The 23412-nt window shown below is 60.4% G+C and overlaps 1 protein-coding gene across 5 annotated transcripts in view; it reads right to left on the reverse strand.

Moving 5' to 3' along the window:
- Nucleotides 1–728: 728 nt before the first annotated feature.
- The window catches only part of ZFPM1 (zinc finger protein, FOG family member 1), a 131504-nt gene continuing 108820 nt past the window's right edge, over nt 729–23412 (reverse strand). For 2 of the 5 annotated variants that reach the window (XM_034788125.1, XM_034788127.1), the window contains exons 4-9: nt 9671–9773; nt 7892–8101; nt 7102–7326; nt 6142–6237; nt 5533–5682; nt 729–4647 (exon numbers count right to left, since the gene is read on the reverse strand). In XM_034788125.1, the coding sequence (XP_034644016.1) occupies nt 2225–4647; nt 5533–5682; nt 6142–6237; nt 7102–7326; nt 7892–8101; nt 9671–9773 (3207 nt within the window). In that variant the 3' untranslated portion in view covers nt 729–2224. Of the gene's footprint in view, nt 4648–5532; nt 5683–6141; nt 6238–7101; nt 7327–7891; nt 8102–9670; nt 21237–22273; nt 22408–23412 lie in introns of those variants that run through there. The other 3 variants (XM_034788126.1, XM_034788123.1, XM_034788122.1) reach the window with 3 other exon arrangements.

The raw sequence follows: 23412 nt of genomic DNA on the forward strand, positions 1-23412 counted from the left end.
CAGAGATAGCTGGTGGAAGGGGCATTCTAGCCAGGGTGGCTTCTGGCCCAGTCCTGGCAGGCTGTGCAGGGACGTGAGCTGGTTTGGAAGGGGTGACGTCCAGCCCAGCAATCCCTCGCCCAATCAAACCCGCCCTGAGGGCGGAGAGTGCTGCAAAAGGGATCCCAGGCCCCAAAAAGCTGTAGCTGCAAAAATGAAAACCGTGCGTTCTCGCTGGCGATGCTGCTAACCCCTGGAGTCAGCTGGAGGAGGAGGGGAGATCCCAGCTGGACTCAGACGGTGCTTTGCCCGCCCGGCTTTGGGGCTCTGCCGGCACATTTGGAGGATTCTAAGGTCCTCCCCCCTCCTCCATCCTGGCAGAGTCTTGGGCCAAGTGCTGTGGGGTAACCAGCACCTCTTACCCTAAGGTCACATGGCTGAAGAGTTAGTGGCACGTGACCAACGCTCCACACCTATAGCCATGCAAAGAACTGGCATGTTAGACAGCCCCCGTCTGGGTTTGAGGGCAGCCTTGCTCCAGGTATGGAGACCACCCGGGGCACTTCTACAGGCCCGTGTGACAGCTGCCCACTTGGCCAACACACCGGGGGCTACCCCAGCTAAAAACACAAGAGCCAGGCCCTGCCCAGACCTCTGTCGCTGTGGATCAGGCACCAAAGGATTCCGGCAACGCACACGACCCAGGAGCATGCTGTGCGAGCCCCTCTGGACACACACGGGGACACAGGTTCATTAGACATATTTATTTATGTACACGCTTATACACATATGTGTAGGCTTCATTCTCATCTTCAGTGCTGTCTTGTTTCTTGTTCCAGTCCCCGTCGGCTCAGGCTCAATGGGGGATGAGAGAGGGGCACACACGATGCAGGGAGCTCTGGAGAAAAGACCCAGAGGGTGGCTCCAAAGAATGGGGCCTGGGCCTCGGGGTCTGTGAGCCGCCAGCCTTGGATGCCCTTGCCCGGCCCCCAGAAAGGAGAATCCAGGCCCCACTGCTTTGGCCATGCTGTGCAGGGGGCCCCTTACAGAAGGGAGGGAGTCTGCAGACAGGTGGGGAGGGGCCAAGGGGATATTTGCCCAGACTCCTGTTCTCTCCTGCTAGCTCTGAGAAACCAACCTAGCGCTCTCCCCAGCCTGCCCTCGCCCCACCAAGAGCCATCAATACCTCCAGCCCCAGCCTACAGCTCCGTGCTGCCCGGGCACAGCTTCCACCAACTCCACGGGGGCCCCATGGGCAGCAGGATTCCACCGTGAAAGGGGGCGTGCCCTAGAACTGCCCCCGCGCCCAGGGCCACAGCCCGGGTACCGAGGCTGTACACGGACTGGGTGAGCACTCAGGTGGCTGTGGAAGAAGTTGGCACCCGAGGATGCCCAGTGATGTGCTAAAGGTGCCAGCGCAAGGCTCTCAGCCAGCAGCCAAGGGATTGGCAAAGGGGAGAATGAGGCTGGTGCTCCCCTAAAGGATTTCTGGGCCCAAGAGACACAAGCTGGCGTAGGGTTTTCTGCTCAAACCCCCTCGGCCTGTGCTGCCAACACCCCCCTGCTATTCCAACAGGCTGTTTACGAGCCAGCCTGGCCCAGGGGGTCTCAGCGCAGGGCTGGGAGTCAGGGGAGCTGGGCTGTCTACCAACTTCCTGCATGACCTGGGGAGAGAATCTGTGCCTCAGTTTCCCCATCTCCAAACCAAAGTGCCAAACCGCCTGTTGGATGCTGATTGTGAGAGGCTGGAGCGAGGCCTGGGAGCGGGAAGGAGAGAACTGAATTTCTGCAAAATTGCCCCCAATCCTAGAAAATCGCATCGACCAGCTCTGGGGAGCAGGGAGGCAGCCCACGCTGCAGACCCAGCACCGGGTCAGAACGAGACCCCTGCTGTGGGCGGGTGTGTCGGGGAGAAGGTGGGCGAGGGGGGGCTGCCTTTAGACATATACAACCCGGTGCTCAAAAATACGGTCCCAGGAAACACTCCCTCCCTCCAGCTTGTGTGACATACGGGGGCTGCGTGTAGCCGCGGGCATGGCTCCAGCGCAGGCTGGGTGTGTCCCTCTCTCGGCTGCAGTGGACACTTTCAGAAGAGCCGCCCTCCACCCCCCGCCTCCCCATTCCTGCCTCCTGCAGGGCCCTGGCTTGGGGCAAGTCCTGCTTTAGAATCCATCGCCAGGCCGGAGCCAGCGGCCGCGGGGCATGAGCGGTGGGTGAGGGCCGCCGAGCTGGGTGGGGGCCGGGCTCACTTGACGTGCTCGGCGGCATGGGAGGAGCAGTAATACTTCTTGTGGGCGATGAAGGTGGACAGGCTGCTGAACTTGATGTTGCAGAGGCGACAGTATCTGTGGTTGCCGTTGGGGACGGGGCTGGGCAGGGCCTTGCTGGGCGCGGTCTGCACGCTCTTGTCCGTGTAGCCGGGCGGGGTGGCGGACATGAGGCCAGGCTCTCTCAGAGCCTCGGGCACCGGTGATATGTTCAAAGGGGCGGCGGGCGAGACGGGCAGGCTGGGCCGGGGGGAGCCTGCAGGCAGGGGGCTGCCGTTGGAGGCCGAGGGAGCGGCGGGCTCCTTGCCGTTTAAGCTGTCCTTGCGGAGCCTGGCGAGGGGCTGGGGTGGGGAGGCCGCGGGCAGGGGCGGCAGGCTGCTCTCCGGAGTCCTGGCGGCAGCTTGGAGCACGGCCTCTGGCAGTCCGGGGCCTGCCCCCGGCTTGGCTCCCAAGAGCCCGTGGGCGTTACGGAAGTGCTCAATCAGGTCTCCCTTGACGGCCCCATTGAGTGGGCAGTAGGGGCAGATGGCCAGCGGGACCTTGGCCCCCGGGAGGTGGAGGGCTTTGGCGCTGGCGTAGCGCTGCAGGGAGTCCACGCCGGAGGCACAGGGGTACGTGGCTGGCAGGGCCAGGGGTTTGGCCACCAGGGCCCCAGGGCTCACCGACAGCACCGCCTTCTCCACCTTGACCCGCATGCCGTCGGGCTCCTCGCCCGGCGCATCCGGGTTCTCAGGGGCACCACTGCCCCGGGCTTTCGAGGGGGGTGGCACGGGCCCCTTGATCTTGTGCAGCTGCTCCAGGGTGCCAGCCTGGAGGGGCACGGCGGGGCAGTAGTACTTCTTGTGGGCCAGGTAGCTGTCTAGGCTGTTGAAGCTGACGCGGCAGGCTGTGCACTCGTGGTAGTCCGCCAGGGGCAGCAGTGATGCGGGCAGCACCTCGCCCTGCAGCCGGGGCTTCTTGCTCAAGTCAATGGGGCCGTCGGCATCGGGGCTGGAGCTGGGGGAGGGGGCAGCGCCGTGGACCTTGGCCACAGAGATGAGAGCGGACAGCATGGGAGGGACCTCGGGCCGGGTGCCCCCTGCCAGTGGGTCCATGGCGCCGGCCAGGCCCCCTGCCAGCTGCTCCGCCAGGTGGTGGGCCGGTCCCAGGGCAGGGCTGGCGGTGGTGTGGATTTCGTAGAGCTTGCGGCGCTTGCGGGTGCGGACGGGCTGGTGCAGGAAGGGCACCTTGGGGGCGTTGGGCCGGCGCAGGGGCGGGTCGTGGCGCGAGGCGCAGTAGAAGCGCTTGTGCACCATGTAGGTCTCGTGGCGGCTGAAGCGGATGTTGCACGCCTCGCACACCGTCTTGCTGGGGTCGTCGTCCGTGTCGTCCACCGAACTGCTGGGGCTTTGGCTGTCCTCGCTGGCCCGGCTGGCCCCATCCGCCTCGGGGGAGCCTGCCTTGGCGCCGCCCTCCTCCACCTTGATCTCCGGCTTGGCCTCCGCGGCAGGGGCAGGCGGGCTGGCGTCCCTCTCAGCCTCCCCTTCCTGCGAGGGCGGCCCCTGGCCTTCGACGGCAGCGGGTGGCTGGGGTGAGAGCAGAGCCCCGGGCGTGGCCGGGCCCTTGAGGGGGGCGGGCGGGGCTTTGGCCTTGCGGGCGCCGGGCGGGCTGTCCTCGGCCAGGTGGCGGCTGGAGCAGTACAGGCGCTTGTGCACGTAGTAGTTGTTGATGTTATTGAAGGTGATCTCGCACTCGAAGCAGGTGGCGCCCTTGGGCACCGGGGTGCTGGGGTAGAGGGCTGGGGGCACCGTGCCGTGGCCCTGCTTGAGCCGGCTGTGCACCAGTTCGGACATCTTGGCCAGGATCTCGGAGGCCTGGGGCACGACAGTGGCCTCGTGGCCGAACATGTACTGGGGCAGGAAGATGGTGCCGCCGGCTGTGCCCACCCCCGGCTCACTGGGCACCGGGCTAGATCCCGGCGTGGGGCTGACGATCTCCGACTTCACCTTCACCGAGTGCAGGCTGCGTGGGGACGAGGCCCTAGAGGAGGCTTCCGGCTCCGACGTGGGGCTGGCAGCCGGCTCTGCCGGGGAGATGCCTTTGGCCGCCTCAGCCTCCCCTCCAGGGCTGTCCTTGGGCTCCTCCTTGATCCTGAGGGGTGGTGCTGCCTCACCCGAGGAAGATGAGGCTGAGGGGCAGCCTTCTGGGTGCGGGGGCCTGGCCTCACCGTTCTCCATCTCGTCCGCTGGGGTGCTGGCAGGGGACTCCGGCTGTGCTAGGGCCGGTGTGGGCTCTGCCCCTCCAAGGACAGCAGGCAGTGGGCCATGCAGTACCACGTGCTGCCGGAGGCTGGCCAGGCTGTCGGCCACGGAGCCGCAGAGGCTGCACTTCAGGATGGGGGTCCCGCTCGGCTGGCTCGGACCTGTCAGCGGGGAAGGAATGGGAGGGATCAGTGTGTGACCCCAGCCCCCACAGGTCCCAGGGCCTGGCCAGGCAGAACAGGCCCCGTGCCCCACCCAAGCCCCCTCAGCGGGCAGGAACCACAGGTCCAGCCCACGCGGCAGCGTTTCTTACAGCCGGGAGATTCTCCTCCCTCCCACCCTGCTGGATCCCATCTGGAGCGAGTGCAGAGCCGGGGGCCTGGAGCGGACAGCTCTGCCTGGCGAGGGACACAAGCAGGGGGCCTACAGGACGCGCCTCTCTGGATGGCAAACGTCTGCCCTGCCCCAACGCCAACTCTGCCCCAGGGCGCCAGAGTTCCCATGGACGTGGGGGCGGGGTAGGGGCAAATGCCCCCTGTGCCAGCAGTAGGTTACTGGAGCCCTGCGAGCCTGGCAGCAGAGACCCCAGGCCCAGCTCTCCTGTGCCCTGGAAGCCTCTGTAGGGAATCACTAAGGAAGGGTAGGGGCCATTTCCCAGGGCCCCCGGTGCGGATCATTGGCTTCGCTCGTCATTGTCAATTTCAGAGGGGTTCTACACAAACAACCCCCACCATCTGGGGTGATCACAGATCATTTCGATCCCTTTGTTCCCACTGGCACGGGGCAAACGAGGCAATTCCAGCCTGGGAACCCCAGCCACAGCCAGAAGCTCCAGTGGCTCTGGCTACAGGTGACACAGGCAGACGAGTCAGGGCAGGGCTGGGGAACAGACTGGCTATGGGCCAGGCAGTTTAATATCGGCAACGACGCTCGTCAACGCCTCGGGGCTCCCCATCCCTGGCGGACTAAGGCCAGCTCTGCCTCCCTTGGGCACGCCATGCCAGGCGCCTAGCACAAGAGGGGCGACACAGCTGGAGGGGACTCACCTGGCGTCAGCGGCTTGGCAGCTGGCAGCCCGGGCCCAGGGGAGTACACCTCGCCCTTGGAGCCTGGCTGGCAGATCATGTGGTTGGTTACCAAGTGGCTGTACAGGATGTCCCGAGTGGTGGAGATAAAGCCGCAGCTGTGGCAGACGCCTGCAGTCACAGGAACGACGACAGTGAGAGGAGGAGCTGTGAAGGCGATCGCGTGGGGGTCTGGCCGTGCTGCAGCTAGGGGGCGTGATGGCGGTGCGCCTGCTAGCTTGGGGTGAGCTAGCTCGGGTCCCAGTAGCAGTGAAGGCACAGCCGCTTGCGCACATACCCAGGCTCCCAGCCGTGGCTCCGAGCTAGCAGTGGAGACATCCCCCTAGCACTCAGCACGGCGAGAGCTCCGGGGCAGGGGAATTGCACTGTTCGTATTTCCAGCTGGGGAGAGTCCCGGTCTGACCGGGAGACACCCTGATCCCACCAAGCTGGGCTCCCCCAGCTCCTTCTCCCTCCCCAGCCCGTTGTTAAGCAGAGCCTCTGCGTGCAGTTCCCTGCTGCGTGGCGAGGGGGCCGTGGCGAGCCAGCCACAGGGGACACGGTGACCCAGAGCCCAGCCGAGGGACCCACCGTTCAGAGTGTCCGTGTGCACCTTCAGGTGACGCTCACAGTTGGCTTTTGTGGTGAAGGCGGAGAGGCAGATCAGGCACACGAACGGCCTCTCTCCTGAAAGGCAGAGGGACGGGCGTGAGAACAGGTGCTGCTCCCTGTCCCCATCAGAGCCTGCGCGCCCAGGCCCCCGGGATGCCCGGCAGCGAGAATCCAGTGCAGTGCAGTCCCCCTCAGCCAGAGAGAGAATGGGAGTGGGGGTCCTGTGGGCACGCGGGTCTCCGGGCTTTGAGGGGGACGACTGGGAGGTCCCAGTCTTAAACACGGACACACGGCAGTGCAGTGGTGGGGCACCTCCAGAGAGATGATTGACAGCTCCCCAGGGGGGGCAGCCCCACCCTGCCCATGGCAGATGTGATGGGCTTGCTGCTCGTTTGGCTCCATGTGCCAAGGGAAGCTGTGCCTGGGGGCGCGGAGGGGTCACGGGCCGGCTGGCCTCACCCCGACCAGAGGCTGCAGTCACAATGCCAGGGGGAGGAGGACAATTCTGGCTTGCAGAGAATTTCCAAATCTCAGCATAATCCTCTGTGACTGGGGATGACCGGTCTCCGCCCAGCTCCACGAGGCTCTGGGACGCTTGGCATGCAACACCAGAATGGCACCTCTTCCCCTCACCCCTCATGCCCAGCCAGGGCTGGGAACGGCTAGAGCCACCGCCAGCCACAGGCCTGGGAGGATGTGTGACAGCACAGGCTGTGATGGGTTGACATGAGTCTCTCTCTCCCCCTGCTAGGGAACAAAGCAGGAGGCGGCACAGGAGGATTCATGGCCCGCAGACCTGCGCTTTGATCCTGCCCACAACGATCTGGAGGCTAAAATCTTTCCCTAGCATCACAGCCCCCCGCCCTCGAGCCAGCCAGCCCCCAGCCTGGATTGAAGCTACACACCCTCGAGCTCTGTGCCACCCAGGGGCGCCCTTACCGCTGTGACTGCGCATGTGAATCTCCAGGGAGCTGGCGCTGGGGCAGCTCTTCTTGCACTGCGGGAAGGGGCAGACGCGCTCATTGGGGTAGGTCTCCTTGGGCTTCTCGTCCACCGAGGGCGAGCTGGAGTTCTGGCGGCTGGCGCAGTAGTACATGAGGTGGGCCTGCAGGTTCCGCTCGCTCCGGTACCAGATGCCGCAGTCCTTGCAGGGGAAGACATCCTCTGCCAGGGGAAACCGCGTTAGACAAACAAGGGGAGCAGAACGGGGTGATCACAAGTTCCCTCCCTCAAGCCCAGGGCAGATCCTGGCCAGGGTGGGCCCAGCAGGGTCATGGAGCATCCTGTCTAGGGAACGGCCAAGCGTCTCCCGGGGACACGCTCCTTCTGATGGGAGTTAGTGGAAAGGGTTAAATAAATGTTACTTCACATGAGCTGCACTTGTCTATCCTCCCTCTGCCTCAGAGCCCTGCCCAGACCCTATTCAACCCCCGACCCGGGAGCTAGGTGCCACCCAGTTTTAGAGATTGGGAAACTGAGGCCCAGTTAGGGGAAGCGTCGCCCGAGGCAGAGCTAGGAACAGCACCCAGAGCAGCCCCTGCTCATGGCATGAAGCTGGGAGATAATCCGTTGCCCTGGATTGCTGGAGGGCAGGGTCCAGCCTGATCCCTCCACAGCCCCTCTCCAGCGATGGTGAATTCTGTGATGCAGGCGGGTGTCTGCCGGGAGCCAGGCGGAGGACGGCCGGATCGTTTCCCGCAGGGTTGCCCGGTGGCCGCTGCTGACTTACTGTTAACGACAGCTGTGGCCAGAATGGCGGCCATGCCCGCCTGCTGGGGTAGAAGCTGTATGTCCGCATGCAGCATGGCTGGGTAGGTGGAGTCTCCGGGCTCTGATTTCACAGTGTGGTTTGGGATGCCCTGCGGCTCGGCCATCACGAAGGCACTCAGCAGCTCCTTTTCCACAATGGCCTGGGTGGTTTTGCACCAGATCAATTCACCTAGAAGGCAAAGCTTCGGTTACAGGAGCCCTGAGTATCATCTCCCCGCCCCAGTGTCCTCTGCCTCAGTGCCGGGAGGGGACGGGCAAAGAGAAAACCTCTCCATCTAGGGACAGATCAATGGTGCAATGACCTTGAAAGCCTGGCCAATGTAGCACACAATGGATGCCCCAGAGGAAAGGGTAAATCCAGCACATGTAGCACCTCACCGTGCAGCACTATGCAAGGGGAAGACACTTCTTCCTGACCCCAACTGATGATCTACTTATGCCCTGAAGCATGAGGATGGATGCCCCCAACAAGCTTCTTTTAGCAAGTGTGCCTGCAGGGGCTGCCTGAGTCTGACAGAGTGGGGACCCCTCAAAGCTGCTCCGGCTCTGTGCGCTCAGAGCTGCAATGCCAGCGAGCCCATGAAGCAGGAGCTGGGGGCTGCAAAGCCTTCTGGATAACGACATGCAAACAAGAAATGCCAGATTGTTTTAAAGGTGCAAAACAGCTGCCTCCCCAGCATATAGCACAGACTCTGGAAAAACAGTTCTACGCTCTCATCCCGTCCGCCCAAGACAAATTGCCGAGCATTGAGAGGTGAGCTTACAGACGCCAAGGGTTTCGGCTGCCTTTGTACAGTAGCTTGTAATACCCACAATTGCCTGGAGGTGGCAGTGTCAGCACGTGTGGAGGCTATGCTGATTTTAGTGGCCTATTCACACTTTAGGCTGGACCTCTCCCTGCCCAGCCTCTAATGGACTGATGGCCCGGGCTAGTGCTTGCAAACGAGGGGTGGCATTAACGCCAGGGAGCCACCAGGCGGGGCTCTCTCCAGGGGAACAGTTCCTTGCCGCCAGGAGGCCGGGGAACAGTTGCCCCAGGACTTCTAGCTGTGGAGTGGAGAATACAGAGGGTGGGGGAGACTGAGGTAGGGCAGAGGGGAGAGATGGGACGGTGACTAGATGGGAGCTAATAACTCTGTCCCCTCCCATCCCAGCCGCCTTCCCTCCCAGCCGTGCTCAGCCCACTTGTCACCGAGCTCCCTGGCTCTGTAAAGAGGACAGCGGCCATGTGGCTGGCACGACACACCCACGTCCTAGGCAGAAGTGAGCCGTGCTCTCTGCCCATGCTGGATGCCGCATTGGGGCCGCTCACAGCCCAGGCTGGGCTTTTGGGGACACAGCCTAGTGAGCCGGGCTGCGTTAGCACGGATCAATAGTTCCGATCACAGCCCGCTTTCTGCCCCTGATGCTCTCCTGCAGCGAGCCGGAACCTGCAGGCACAGAGCGTGGACTGGAGCAGGGAACCAGCCAGTGAAACTGACCAGAACCAGAGCGTGAAACTGACGGGGGCTCATTTGCCTGCCTGAGCCAAGCGACGGGCAGAACGTGATGAGCCATAGCCGTAATTATTTTCTGCCAGGCTTAAGAGCCTGGCCTGAAGGAGCGTGTTTGTGGGGGGAATAAATCGGATTGTCAGGGTGACGCTGGCCCTTTAAACGCGAAAGGTCCCCAGCGGACAGGATGTGGTAGGTGTGAGAAGAGGCCAGGTGGCTTTCTACACAGCGAGTATAATACCAACCCTTCCTGTAGATCACCGAGTTGGCGTCGGCTTCTCCGGACACCAGCGGCAGCCTGGACAGCCAGCAGCGCTCGTCCCCCAGCATCAGCGTCACAGGCGGACTCTGCCAACAGTGGAAACACAGCAGAGAAGACGTGAATGAATGCAGGGCTGTCGCTGACCCATCCCAGCATGGGGCAAAAAAAGCCCTGAGCCAGCTACCTCTCTGGGGTACCCACTCGCCTGTGCCCCAGTGGTAAGAGCCCAGCCGTGGAGGTCCTGGGGGTGGGGGACACACGGAAGGAGGGGAGAGCCCTAGGAGTTGAGCTCCTCCTGGACATAGGTCTCGTGTTGAGATTGGCAGGATCTGGGGACTGCAGGGCTGTATAAGTCCCACCCCCATTCTGTACGTGGACGCTGCTGTCACACATCCTCCTGGGGTGCCGAGGCGTGCGAAGAGGCCCTCATGGGCTCTACGGGGATTGATGTGGGCGAGAAAAAGCTGCTGGCCAGGCCAGCATAAGGAGCTGGAGAGCTCTGCAGGCATTACTGGAACACCCCCCCAGGGGTGCAGAGCAGCAGGACAAGGCCACACCTTGGAGGTGGATAAAGAGGAGACAGGCTGGGGGAAGAGATGGTCGGGAGGGGGCACTGACTTGCCTAGCCGACCCACTCAAAATTGGACTCGTTTGTATCAAACATTTCAACGTCTCCGTGGGTATTTACGGTAGGGTATGTGCATGCTTGGATACATGCACACACAGGACACCCCTGCGTCCCCAGCGTACGTGCCGCTTGCTGCAGAACTCGGCCCTAGGATGAGCTGTCGCATACACGCTACCCCCCACTGAGCTCATCTTGTCTGGCGGCCGAATCGCACTGACTCCCGAGAGTCACTCCTGACCCAGGCCCCTCCGTTCCCCAGACCTTCGGGACCCCCTCCCCGCCCTGCCCCGAGTAGCTGGGTGCGAAGCCATTCTGGGTACGGAAGATGCAGCCAGGCACCAGCCCAGGTCACCACTCAGCAACAGTGCAGCATTTGCATCGGCCGTCGCTGCAGCATCAAACAGGGACAGATGTGCGGGGTCTGAGAGCCCACGGGGTCCTCTCCTGTCACACCAGTCTCAGGGCACTGGATCAGGACAGCCCCAGCACCGAAGGGTGGAGCCCCCACCCCAACTCCCCCACCTGCACCCTCGTTCTGCTCAGAGGGAGGTGGGCTCCTCTCGGCCCCCCCTCTCCGCAGTCCTGGAACAGCTCCCAGCAGCGCCCTCCCCACAGAGCGGCTGGGGAACCCCTCCCCTTTGAGCGACCTCGGCGCCGTTCCCCAGAGCCAGCCCTGCTGACTGTCCTGTGAGGTGAGCCCGGGGCATCGAAACGCTTCATCTATGTCTGTGCATGACCAAGCTGCTACACATGGATTCAGATCAGCCCCTCCCCCTGGCCCATTGCCATTACGGGCATCAGCAATACTGCAGCGTGCGTCCAGGCCGCTGGCTAGCCGCCCCTCCGGCACCACGCGCTGCTGGCGTGCTCTGCACTCGTGCTGACAAGATGTTATTTCCTCTCCTGCTTAACTCAGGGTCTAACAATCCCGCGTGCCCCCTGCGCAGGAAACACTCGTATCACCCCTGGCCTCGGCGTAGCGCCAGTGACGGGGGCAGGGAGGAAGAGAAGGGGGGGCGGAGAAGGGAGGGACTGTCTTTGCTTGTCCTGGTGTTAGCAGGATGCCAGAAGGCATCTGCCAGCAGGGTGGGCAGCACAGAGCACTCCACATGCCTGCGGAGACAGCGCCGGGCCCCGGGTTCACGTGCCACGCACTGCCACAGCCTCGGGAATCCCATGGGGGCGAGAAAACGTTTGCACAGGCCACGTGGTGGCAATAGCAGACCATGAAGCACTGGGGCCCGATGCTGCCCCCCACTGCCGTGACAGGGGGCAGCCGTCTGCCTTGTAGAACCTGCCCCCTGCCATCACGGGCATGGGGGAGACGTGGTTGGGTCACGCTGACCCTTCGCTGACTAAACACGCCCAAGACACCGCCTCTGTGCACAGGAAAAGGCCCAACAGGACACGCGGGACCCCCCAACCCACCAGAGCCCCACCATGCCCTTCTGGAAGGCGGAGAGACGGGCCTCGCCTCCACTGGGCCCTGCCGGCCGATAACCAATGGCTCTGCCGGGGGGTTGGGGAGAGGAGTCCTGAGTGAGGGGCCTGGCTGATCACATCTGCCATGGCCAGACCGCGAGGAGAGAGAGTGCCTCTCCAAGGGCTGGAGCCCACGCCATGGAGGGTTTGCACAAGGGGAGCCTGCGTTTTCCAGCTGCCCCTATGGGCCCCCCCAGACAATCTGAAGAGCGCAGAGGGAGGCTGGCCTCAAAGCCAACCCCCCAAAACAGCTCAGCTAAGACTCTAGCTCTTGGGGCAATGGCCAAGCTGGGAGACCCACTGAGCACCATCCTCACGCGCCCCTTCATCACAGCCCCATGAGCTGCTGTCACTGGGGACAGGCCGTGTGCCCTTGGGGGGAGCAGCAGAGCCAGGCCAGCACTTCACAGGGTGCCGGGTGCCTGCAGAACACGTCTCCATCTGTGTAGCTTAACAAAGAGATGGTGAAAGGGTGACTTGATCACGGGACCTACACGGGGAACAAATATTTAACCTAGCCGAGAAAGGGCTAACGCAATCCAGTGGCTGGGAGTTGAAGCCAGACCAATTCAGACTGGAAATGTACGTTTTTAGTAGTGAGAGTAATTTACCAAGGGTCGCAGTGGATTCTCCATCACTGGCAGTTTTTAAATTGAGATGGGATGTTTCCCTAAAAGCTCTGCTCTGGGAATTATTTGGGGGCTGTTCTCTGGCCTGGGCTATACAGGAGATCAGAGATGAGCACAATGGTTCCTTCTGGCTTTGGAATCTAGGAGTTTATGGACTGACTGAAGGCAGCAGGCTCCGGCCCATAGCGTCGTGCTGCTATAGGCAATGCTTTCGGAGCAGGGACTGTGTTTGTACAGCGCCCGGCACACTGGGGGTCTGCTCCAGGATCGGGGCTCCCAGCCGTTACAATAATACAAAAATGAACAACTATCTCGGCAGTTTTCCGAGGAGCCCCCTCCCACCCATGACAGTGGGGTTAAAGCAGGGTCAAGCATGGACAGAGGGACACAGGGAAGTCCCATCTCCAATGATCCAAAAGTTTCCAGTCCAGTTTTATTCACCCCACCAGTTACACACCAGCTTCTCCCAGGGGACCGGTTCGTGGCATTGGCCCGGACCAGCTTGGCTGGCTCCCAAGCTGTGCCACCGGCGACGTGAGCACCCAGACAATGCACAAGGGGGAAAGCACCAACACACACCATAGGAGTTGTGTCCTTTGGGGAAGGCTGTGGGGCTTACAAAGAGAAGGGGAGCTTGTCTGGAAGGGCCTCGGGGAAAGGAAGAGGCCCCAGCAGCCGGGATGCACCCCTCTGGCAAAGCGTCAGGGCTACGGCAGCATCTGCCTCCCACTCCCCGCTCGTGTCTGGCTTCAGACCAGCTCTGCCTTCGTGCGTCTCTAATGAATATTAATGAGCAGAGGAGGGAAAAAAAATAAATCTGCCTGATCCTTCGATGGCTGCTGCGGTAACGATATGAAATCTAATTATTCGTCCCAATATTTCTAAACCCTCACACTCCGACTGACAGGCTTGGGCGGTTTAGGCCTTATCGCCGCACGGAGCAGAGTGCTCCTAGCGTGATAAACACACACACACACACACACACACACACACACTTTTTGCTGATGGTGCAGAAAGGATCCTAATTTTTTGTATATATTTAATAATATCCAAGGTCAGAGGCGGGGGTGAGGCTGTGGAAATGAGGGGGGTTCACCCTCCCCTCCAGTATTGGGCAATGGAATGTGCTCATCTGTCCCAGAGCAGCGATCCCAGTTAGCTGCAAATACTCCCACTGGCTTTTCCTGCCCCCTCCCCCAAACTAGAGGCAATCCCCATCATTGGTGCCCAGGAGGAAGCGAGTCCGGCCTGCCCCTGGGGGAGCCACCTGCCTGCCCCTGTGCCGGGCAGGTGTTTGGAAGGGTTAAACATTCGCCCCAGATACAGGAGTTCTGGCTGCATCTGCGGGGGAGGAGGAATTGTCTCCTGGGCAGAAAAAGATTGGCGTTGTGCCTAGCAGAGTCGCTCTGGGAGGAGGAGGAGCGCGTGCGCTGGCGTCCCATGAGCTGCATTCTGCGATTGTCCCGGGCGGGTGGGGGGTTGTTGACAGCCCCCAAGTGCCCCAACCCACCACCTGCTGGGACGTAGGGTCCTTGGAGTTACTGCTCTGTATGGAGCCCCCCAGCATCCAACCTGCTCCTGCCGCACAAGCCTCCCTCCATTGCCCAGCCCCCGTGAGCTCCGCCATGGCCCAGGCCACCCGAGCAAAGCCCTCTACTGCCACAACAGCCCAATGACCGTCCGACCCCAAACAGGTCCTCACGGCCCGGCCCAGAGACCCTCTGATCCAACCGGCCCCTGCGGCTCGGCCCAGAGACCCCAAACCAGCCCCCATCACCCAGCCCAGAGCCCCTCTGATCCCAACCGGCCCCTGCGGCCCGGCCCAGTGACCCCAAACCAGCCTCCCCAACCCGGCCCAGAGACCCCAAACCAGTCCCCACGGCCCGGCCCAGAGACCCTCTGATCCCAACCGGCCCCTGCGGCCCAGCCCAGAGACCCCAAACCAGCCCTCATGGCTCAGTCCAATGATCCTCCGACCCCACACCGGCTCCCGCAGCCCAACGCAGTGACCCTCTGATCCCAAATGGGCCCCAGTGACCCTCTGACCTCACATTGGCCCCCACAGCCCGGCTCAGCAACCCTCCAATCCCAAACCGGCCCCCATGGCCCAGCCCAGGAACCCTCTGATCCAAACCAGCGACCATCCAACCCCAAACCGGCCCCCCGGCCCAGCCCAATGACCCCAAACCAGCCCCCGTGGCCCAGCTCTGCGACCCTTCAACCGCAAACTGACCCCTGAAGCCCAGCCCAGCAACCCCAAACTGGCCTCCACGACCCAGCCCAGCCCAGCCCCCCTCCTACCGCAAATTGGCCTCCGTGGCCTGGGCCACCCTCCTACCCCAAATTGGCTCTGTGACCCTCTGACCCCAAACCGTCCCCCGTGGCCCAGCCTAGCGACCCCAAACTGACCCCCGTGGCCCAGCCCAGCGACCCTGAACCATCCCCTACGGCCCGGCCCAGTGACCCTCCAACCCCAGCTCCCAAGTAACCCTACAATAACAAACCATTCCCCATGGTCCCACATAAAGTGACCCCCCCGCCCAGTGCTGCCGAGGGAGCAAGCAACAGCCATGCGCATACACAACGGAGGGGAACGGGCTAGTTCAAGGAGCAGCCCCTGCCTGTGAGAAATCCCCCTGCCCCCACATTTACACTGGTTTGGTCTAAATGGCTCGTCCCTCTCCTGCACCCCCATCTCCCCAAATTCAGCAGGGCTCAGCCCAGGCCCAGTCTCCCTTTGTGTCCTGGCACAATGCTGGGGAAGGATCGGGGAGGAGCGAAGCCGCCCGTCCCCTCTGCCTGATGAGCGCTGGCTGCCTGGCATGGCTCCACCTTCACATGCCCCGCGTCTAGGCTGAGCAGGTAGCAAGGGTGAATAATGAGGAGGGGGGTGGGGGGTAATAGGAGCCCATATAAGAAAAAAGCCCCAAATATCGGGACTATCCCTATAAAATTGGGACAACTGGTGACCCCACCCCCATCACAGGGCCATGCTGTGCCTCGGTCCCCCCCCAGCTGCCCGGTGGCTCTCACAACCCTCCTTGTTTTTCTCTTAACAATGAGGTCAGTGTCTCGATTCTGAACCGGCCCCGATAACCATCAGAAACCCTATCTGCGCAGCATCCGCTCGCTCGCAGAGCTTTATCTGGGGCAGCGCCGACCCCTCGCTCCGCCACTCAGACACCGGCAGGCACGCCGGGGGGGCAGGGAGAGGAGTTAGCCATTAACTTTGGGCCGGGGCTGTGCAGGGCTTTGGGGCAGGGAGACACCTGGGTGGGGGAAGGAGAGGAGAAGAAGGATGCAGGCAAGGCAAGCCCACGCCCTGTTACAGCAAGCAGCCTGGTAAGCCCCTGGAGCTGGGCCGGGCAGCTCTGTGGTTCACAGGCACCGGTCCAGGCTGGCTCTGACAGCACTGCAGAGAATGGGCAAGGAATAGTCACAACACCCCTATGCGCACCCCTTAGCACAATAGGGCCAGCAACATTGCCTGGGCGGGGAGCAGAACCCAGGCTTGGGTCCAACCCCCTGCCAGACTCAGACGGCTGGATGGTATCTTGCCTGAATGGCGGTGGCCCATGAGCCGGCCCTGCAGGGCTCATAAGCAGAGTGGGACTCCTGGATTCCTTGTGTCCCAGGCAGAGGAGTAACTCCAGCAGTGGAGACATGTCAGGGCTTTTATCTATGGGGGTAGCGGGCCACCCCTCCCTAGCCAGGTTCCTCTCCAGGGGGGCTGGTTACGTGGCAATGACAAGGTAGCAGGACTTTGCTTTGTCCTGCTAAGGGAGAGGGGAGCCCTGCCCAGTTAGCGCCTGAGGGGAGGCAGTGTCTCCTAGTGGCTCGAGCACTGGCCTGGGACTCCGGAGAACTGGGTTCTAATCCCAGCACTGCCACCGTCCGATTCTGGACAAGTCACTGCCCCATTCTGTGCCTCAGTTTCCCCCATTTTACAGCTGACGCCGGCCTCCTTTTTACGGCGGCTGGAGATCAACAGACAAGAAGCGCTGTGTCCGCAGCACAGCTCACGGTTAGTATTATTAGGTGGAAAGTTGGGCTGGCCCAGGCTGCCCTTCGCATGGCTTGAGCGGACGGCCACGGCCAGCGACAATAACAGTGGAGATGGCTTGTGGTGCATCTACAACAGCAAGGTGACGGGAGCAGGGAGTCCCTCTGAAGAGCACTTGCTGTTTGGATGTCACTGTAAGCACTGGGGGCACCCATGTTTACCCCAGCAGCCAGTGCAGCCTGCCCCAGAAACTTGGCTGGCCTGGAGTTCCCAAGGCAGCTCAGAACTACGCTCCAGCCAAGCGTGACGTCCCCCCAGCAGCCTCCCCGCAGGTCGGGCCCAACAATCAGAGCGAGACAGACAAGCCAGGCCCGGAGCATGCGCCCCGTGGCTTGTCCCCGGGCAGGATGGCAGCCTGTAACCAGACGCTCCGGGGAGGCCGTGCCTTGTTCTTCCTCCCCCCTCCTCAAAAACAACAAAGGAAAATCGACTGAAGGGCGATAGTCACTATCAGGGATGGAGCTGCGATTCCTTCCTCAGTTCTCTGGGCAGAGATAGGAAGGGAGGCGAGCGGCAGAGAAAAGCAGGGCTGGAAATCATCAACGCGGCTCGATAAGGGAGCTGCTGAAATGGGAGCAAAAATATTTAGACAATAAATGAAGTATCCGAAAAGCCGCGCGTATCTTTAAGGAATCAATCATCCTGTACCGGGTGTCTGGACATACGGCGCCAAAGGAGAGATAGCTGCTGAAATGGAGAGATAAGGGTTAATCAAGGATTTAATTCGGCAAAGATAAACAGGGCCGGAGCTAAAAAAAAAGAGAGAGAGAGAGAAAGACACAGCCAAGACTCTTTGTCCCAATATTTCTTGCAAGAACCTTAAAGTTCTGGACGATCCCACCGCCCCCTCCCAGCTTCTGAAGATACGGTGGGGCCTGGCCAAGCCCCCGCAGCGTCGGGCCAAGGCTGGGAGGGAAATCCATGGAGGGCACAGCTGTCGCCTCAGCCCGTCCTGCTGGAGAGGGTGCTGTCTCTGTAAGCTGGGAATCCGCCTCCCCGCGGAGGAGTCGCTGAGCTCCCAGTGAGCCAGCCTGGGCCGTGAGACACAGACGGCACTGCCAGGGCGAGTCAAGCGTCGGGACGGCTCACTGGGCAGGTTTCACCCGGGCTCCCAATCCCGCAGCAAGGACATCTGCTCCCAGCAGCATGTCTGGGTCAGAGGAGGCTGGGGTGGGGGAAAGCCAAGCCATTCCTGCTAGCTTATCCACCGCTCTGCACCCCACTTCCAAGCTGGCTTTTCCCCTGGTCCTCCCAGTCCATGGAGAGAGGCAGATACTTCTTAGGCTGGCAGCCCCCAGAGCCCGTAAGCTCCTGGCAGACGGCGGGCACCATGCAGATAAAATAATGAGTGGGCTGAATGCAGCCCACTTGGGACAGGGGCCTGGAGGCACTGGCTTTATGCCAGGTCTGCCAGTCTGCTCCCACTTTGTACCACCGCCCTTCCCCTAATGGCCAGAGCTGCAGATGCATCTTCCAGAGAGGAGAGTGGAACACGGTCTCCTTGGAGTCACCAGGGCTGCCCCCTGACTGGTTGATGCAGCCATCTGTGACTCCCTGGGATGTTCCTATCCACCCCCCAGCGGCAATTCTGTGCTGCTCCTCACCCCATGCCCAGTGCAGCGCTTGGCTCTTCCTGGGTTCCCAGCATCACTCCCCACCACAGCAGAAAGGCACCTTGGGTACCACGCGAGCCGGGCAGGTGGCTCTGCCAGTGCACTAAAGCGGGCAGAGTCTGGCCAGGCACACGAGGACCCACTGGGACCGCGACAGCCACAGGCCCCCAACTCACACTGGTAACTCACAGCCAGGGAGCCTGGCTTGGTTCATTAAAGCAGGTGACTGCTACAGACAGTCTCTAGCCCTCCCCCGCGTGTGTTTATGATACCGTACAGCACTCATTGCACTGTCCATCCACGAAGCGCCGTGATTTCCAAACACTCTACATAAAGCCTCGGACATCGCACTCCGACGTGGGCAGGTCAAGGGTGTCATCTCAATATTAGTCCTGGGGAAACTGAGGTAGAGAAGTGACATAACCGAGGTCACCCTCTGAGTCAGTGGCAGGGTCAGGATTAGCATTTGCAACCCACAGGCACAAAGCTGTTCTGCATCCCTGCACCCTCTCAGGTAGGACACCAAGCCTGAGCCAAAAGGTCCGCGTCCCTTCAGCCCCCTGGGAACTGAGACCCCACGACTGCCCTCCTGGAAGGCATCACTGTTGTGCGTCTGGCTCTTTTATTTTCCAGTGGCAACTGGGTTCCAAACTCTGTGTTTGTGCTAGTTGTGTGCAGAAACCCGGCTTGCAGTTTAGATCGATCTTTGTATAGCGCCCGTGATCTTTGTTAGGCCATCCCTCTGTCCAGGAACCTTTCGACACCGGCTCCCTCGGCTCCCTCGGACCGGAGGAGAAGCCCTGCACGGTCAGAGACATGCCCCATGACAACGGACACACAACAACAGTAGGTGGATGTGCAACTTCAGCTGGCAGTTACGCACGCATTCGCTTGAAAATATGGACCATGACATTCCATAGACGAGACAAGAAGAGTACGTTACCAAAGCATCGCAAGTTCTTCTACAGTCATACATGCGCCTCCTACCCTCCCCCGGGCCAGAACGGGGCGAACTATTAGCAGCGAACAATCTCTTTGTTGACTTTGGCCGTTGATTTTGTGTGTGAATTGCCTGGCTCAGCTCCCAGGAGTTTGGGTGCACTGGCAGCTACTGGACAAACGTCCAACGGAAAAACCACATTGTCCACAAACTTCACTGCGAGGATCCAGCAGTTGCTGTTTGAACCGGGAACAGTTCGGCCTGGCCGCAGGTCACACGGCACTGGTTCAGTTCCCTGCTTGGATGCACGTAACTCTGGCAATTGTGTATTTGCAGGGCCGGGGCGGCCGATGCTCCCAAGTGTGCAGAGAGGCCTGACGCGGTGAACGGGACGTGTGCTGCTGAGAGTCCTGCTGCGGGGACGCACTGTGGCACCCTCACTGGGAGCTGGGTGGCGATCACCGAGCCCTTTGGGAATTCCGGGTGGCTTGCCCTGTACTGCAGCCCTGCCTGGGGCATTTTAATAGAGCAGGAGGGGAAAACCTGCAGAAGAAGCTCCCACCCACCGGTCCCCTGGCTCCCTTTTGGGACACACCAATGCCGGGTACGTTCCTTGGTGTGTCTCTCTGGCTGGTCCCTGCATCTGTGGCAGTCCGGTGTGAGGACTCAGCGCACATCCTGCCAGCCACCTCACCCCCTGGCTGCTCTCGGAGAGCAAGAACACCAGCGGCCGAGACAGCCACAGCACGGCCCTTGAAAAGGTGAATGAGCATTGGGGAGCCATTTCTGCACCATTCCCCCGGGTCTAGTCCGGTGTAGGTTCCTGGGGGCAGGGATCTGTAGGTTTGCCAGTCTACGAAGCGCCAAGGGCCCCTTTAGAATCTGGACCCGTGCTGAAGAACGGGAGGCAACAACGGACTGTGCTCGTCGGCAGGAGCCGGCGAATCCCAGGCGTGCTGCTCTGATCCTGGGGCCATTCCTTCCTCGATGTCCCCGAGATCCTACAGGAAGCCCGTGGCATATTCTGCAAGGGCAGACAGAGCTTCCAAGCAGACTAATAAAAGCTTGTGCAGTGTCTGGAAGATCTGTCATCCTATGGAACTGGCCAGGCTGATCACAACGTCACGCGTCTGATCAAGAGTACTACAGAGCAAAGGGCAGAGAGAAGAAATTCTAGTGGGGAGGGGGACATGCTCCCCCCCAGTACATCTGTGCTGAGGGTTAGTGAAATGGGCAGGGGGGGCGCACAGCGAGAGACAACAGGGCGGAACAAGCTTGGCTTGGTCTCTGCACCACGGACAGCGGTGGATTCAGAAATTAAGCCCAGCAAGTAGGAAGCTCCAGCTAGGATTTCAAAAGAGATCACAGGTCTGTTCATCAGCGCACTTCTAAAGCCTGGTGCTGCGGTGACATAGCCCTGCCAGGGTCTGCGTTAATGAGATGAACGGAACAGGAGAGATGGCAGCTCGCGTCCCGCGCGTGAATGGCCACATTCCGGCACCAGGGAACTGGGCTTTGTGTTATAATTACACCAAGGTGTTTGGAAGGGACTGGGGGAAAAGAGAGTCAGGCATGCACAAGCCTGGGAGACAGCCGGAGCAGTGGGAAAAGCAAACCTTAAGCCTTGTGCCAAACTGCAGCTTGGGGACAGAACCAGGATGACTTTGTCGTAACGGTTTATCAGCAAGAATAAATGCAGCCCATCCATCATCTTGACCAGACCTGTGCCGTGGGCCTGGCCTTTTCTCAAGGGGGGCTGTGTGCGTGAGAAGTTAACTCACAGAGGGACAGAGCAATTCTCAAGAGCCTGCCAAAGTGAGCGACAAGTAATCTCATTGCCACGGCCAGCCACAGCTCGCACCAAACCTCGCAAGAAAGGCTTCCAAAGAGGTGACCGATGCCTCGCAAGAAGACATTTTCCAGGCACCAGCTGTGACCACAGAAGACTAAAGCGTATGTCAGCCGCGGTGCTTCTCCAGGGGACGGGTGCGCGCGTGTGGGGGAGGGAGATACCAGTTGAGACAGTCACTGAGGAACAGCGCATCCACAGAGCACAGATTGTGGTAGGGAGGGAAATTCCTGCCAGAGTCTAGATCTGGAGCCAACTAACTCTTCCCTTCCGACCCCCCTCTTTGGAAGAGATTTACATCCCATTTCCACCACCATTTTAAACAAGCAAACAGGAGAGAATTCGCTGACAGTGTATGGAGAGTTAAAATGGCCTCTCCCTAGAGAGGGTCTAGCGGACTACATGCTGAATGGGGAGCTTCTGGACAGAGCTGGCTTTTCCTAGGGAAAAGGGTTTGATTAAAAAAATAAATAAATCAAAACAATGATTGGTAGTTCCCATTGGCTGAAACACGGGGTTACAGCACGTGAGATTGACGATAGCCATGCAGAAACTGTCCATGGCAAAGACAATGGTTCATGGGATTTTTCGTTTGGGGAAGGGGGGAAAAAGCCCTTTTTTAAATTAAAAGAAGGTTGGTTTGAAAACTTGGGGTCAGTGCTGCCCCCTGCAGGCCAAGCCCAACTCTGGCAGCTCTTGGTGCCCCAGCTGCCCCACTCTTGGGGTTGTGAGGAGCCCTCCAGGGATCTCTGTGGACAGGCAGAAGGATCCCACACCCTGACCAGCCAGTCTCCGCTGGGGCCTGTTTGTAGCTGCTCTCCGCACTGTTCTTGCCTAGGAGCTTCAACCTCCTGAACGAGATATTCCAGGCTGCATCTCTATGACTAGGACCATTCCAGGAGCCACCACCGTTACCTGGACAGAACCCCTGGAGATACCAGAGCCAGCCAGGAGCACGACAATGCCTGCGTTCCTCCAGCTCGTTCCATGGTGCAGCCTTGTCAGGCTTAAGTGCTGGTAACCAGGGCATTTGCTGATATGTAAATAAGGCAACATACTTGCAAATATGTAAATCAGGGCCACAAGTCATTTGCATAAAATCTCTGCGCCGTCAGCCTTAACACGGACGGACATCTCGCATGCATTTTATGAAGGAATAAAAAACGGACAGCGACGGCACCGGGCAAAGTACCATCATCCCTGAGCTGGTCTGGAGACGCCACACCAAGGAAACCCCAGAGTGCTGCTGTAGGGCCGCGAGGGGTGGTTCTCCCATGGAGGGGACAGACCTAGTCCTTCTTGGTGGGGACAGAGGCACTGGCAGACCTCGCCCAGACCAGCTGCATGGGGCCCAAACAATGGGAGCACAGAGTGGTTCTTACCGTCTCGCTCTGCCCTGGAGAAGCCGGCTCGCTGTGGATATTCCCTGGGTACGGCCCCCAGGACAACCCCTCCGGCAGGCTCCGCCTAGCACGCACTCTGCTCTCCCCTTCCAGCGCGACCAGCTCCAGCTCATCTGGGGAGAGAGAGGACAAGAGGAGGGTGAGAGAGGGGCCTGGATTCACCCTACTGCCCCACAGCATTCAAAGGGCACGGCAGTAACCCGTCAAAGCCAAGCCCAACCGAAGAGCACTGCTCGCCTTCCAGACTACAAATGGTCCCCGTTAAACAGGAACAAAGTCAGAGCTTTGCTCGGCGATTTAAATACACGTAAGTAACCGACTTCTCATGGGATCTGCAGCCCATCGGGAAGCAGGTGAGCACTGGAGCCTGTTTGCAGGAGATTTCCAGGTAGTTTGGTGGAGTCGAGAGATTCTCAGCGAAGAGAAGGATCAACTTCTGGGTGCTTTGCTGCATGGAATCAGCAGCCCTTCCTGTTGATCAGGCACTGCGTTCTCTTTCAATCTGAGCGACATGTCAATTCCCTCTGGAAATGTCTAGGGACTAACTAGGTGTGGCTGAGGGAGGGAATGTGTGTAACATGGATACGCAGCTGCCTAAAAGAGAAATGCACAAAACCCAACAGTGCTTGCGTTCTGCATAGCTGGGGCAGATGGGGACAGAAATATCTTCTGGGTCCAAGGCAAGCCACCCTTTGCAATTCAGAAGCTGGAGTGGAGGAGACTGGGTTGGTCACAGGGGAGAAGAGGGAGAGCTCGCACACGCATGGGGAGGGTGGAGCCGATAAGCTGGAGAACTGGGCTGAAATCAAGGGAATCAAGTGATGGCTGAACGCACACAGGAAGGCACAACGAGATGGGTGGGGTGGGCAGCACTGTAGGATAGGAGCTGGGGGCGTCGTGGTGGGCAACATCTGAAGGTGAGTCGATGCAGAGGTCAAGACTCTTAAGAAGTAGTTTCGGGTGCTGCTGCCGGGGCACAAAGCATCAGTCCAGGTCAAGTCCGAAAGGCCTCGTCTACAGTGCGACTTTTGAGCAAGTTGGCTCTAGCCAGGTGCAGACGGGTGATTGGCATTTCTAACCACTGTGGTGTGCAAATGTGAGCAGGACGTTACCTGGTG

This window comes from Trachemys scripta, chromosome 13, assembly GCF_013100865.1.
Source record: "Trachemys scripta elegans isolate TJP31775 chromosome 13, CAS_Tse_1.0, whole genome shotgun sequence".
In the NCBI taxonomy this organism is placed as follows: Eukaryota; Metazoa; Chordata; order Testudines; family Emydidae; genus Trachemys; species Trachemys scripta.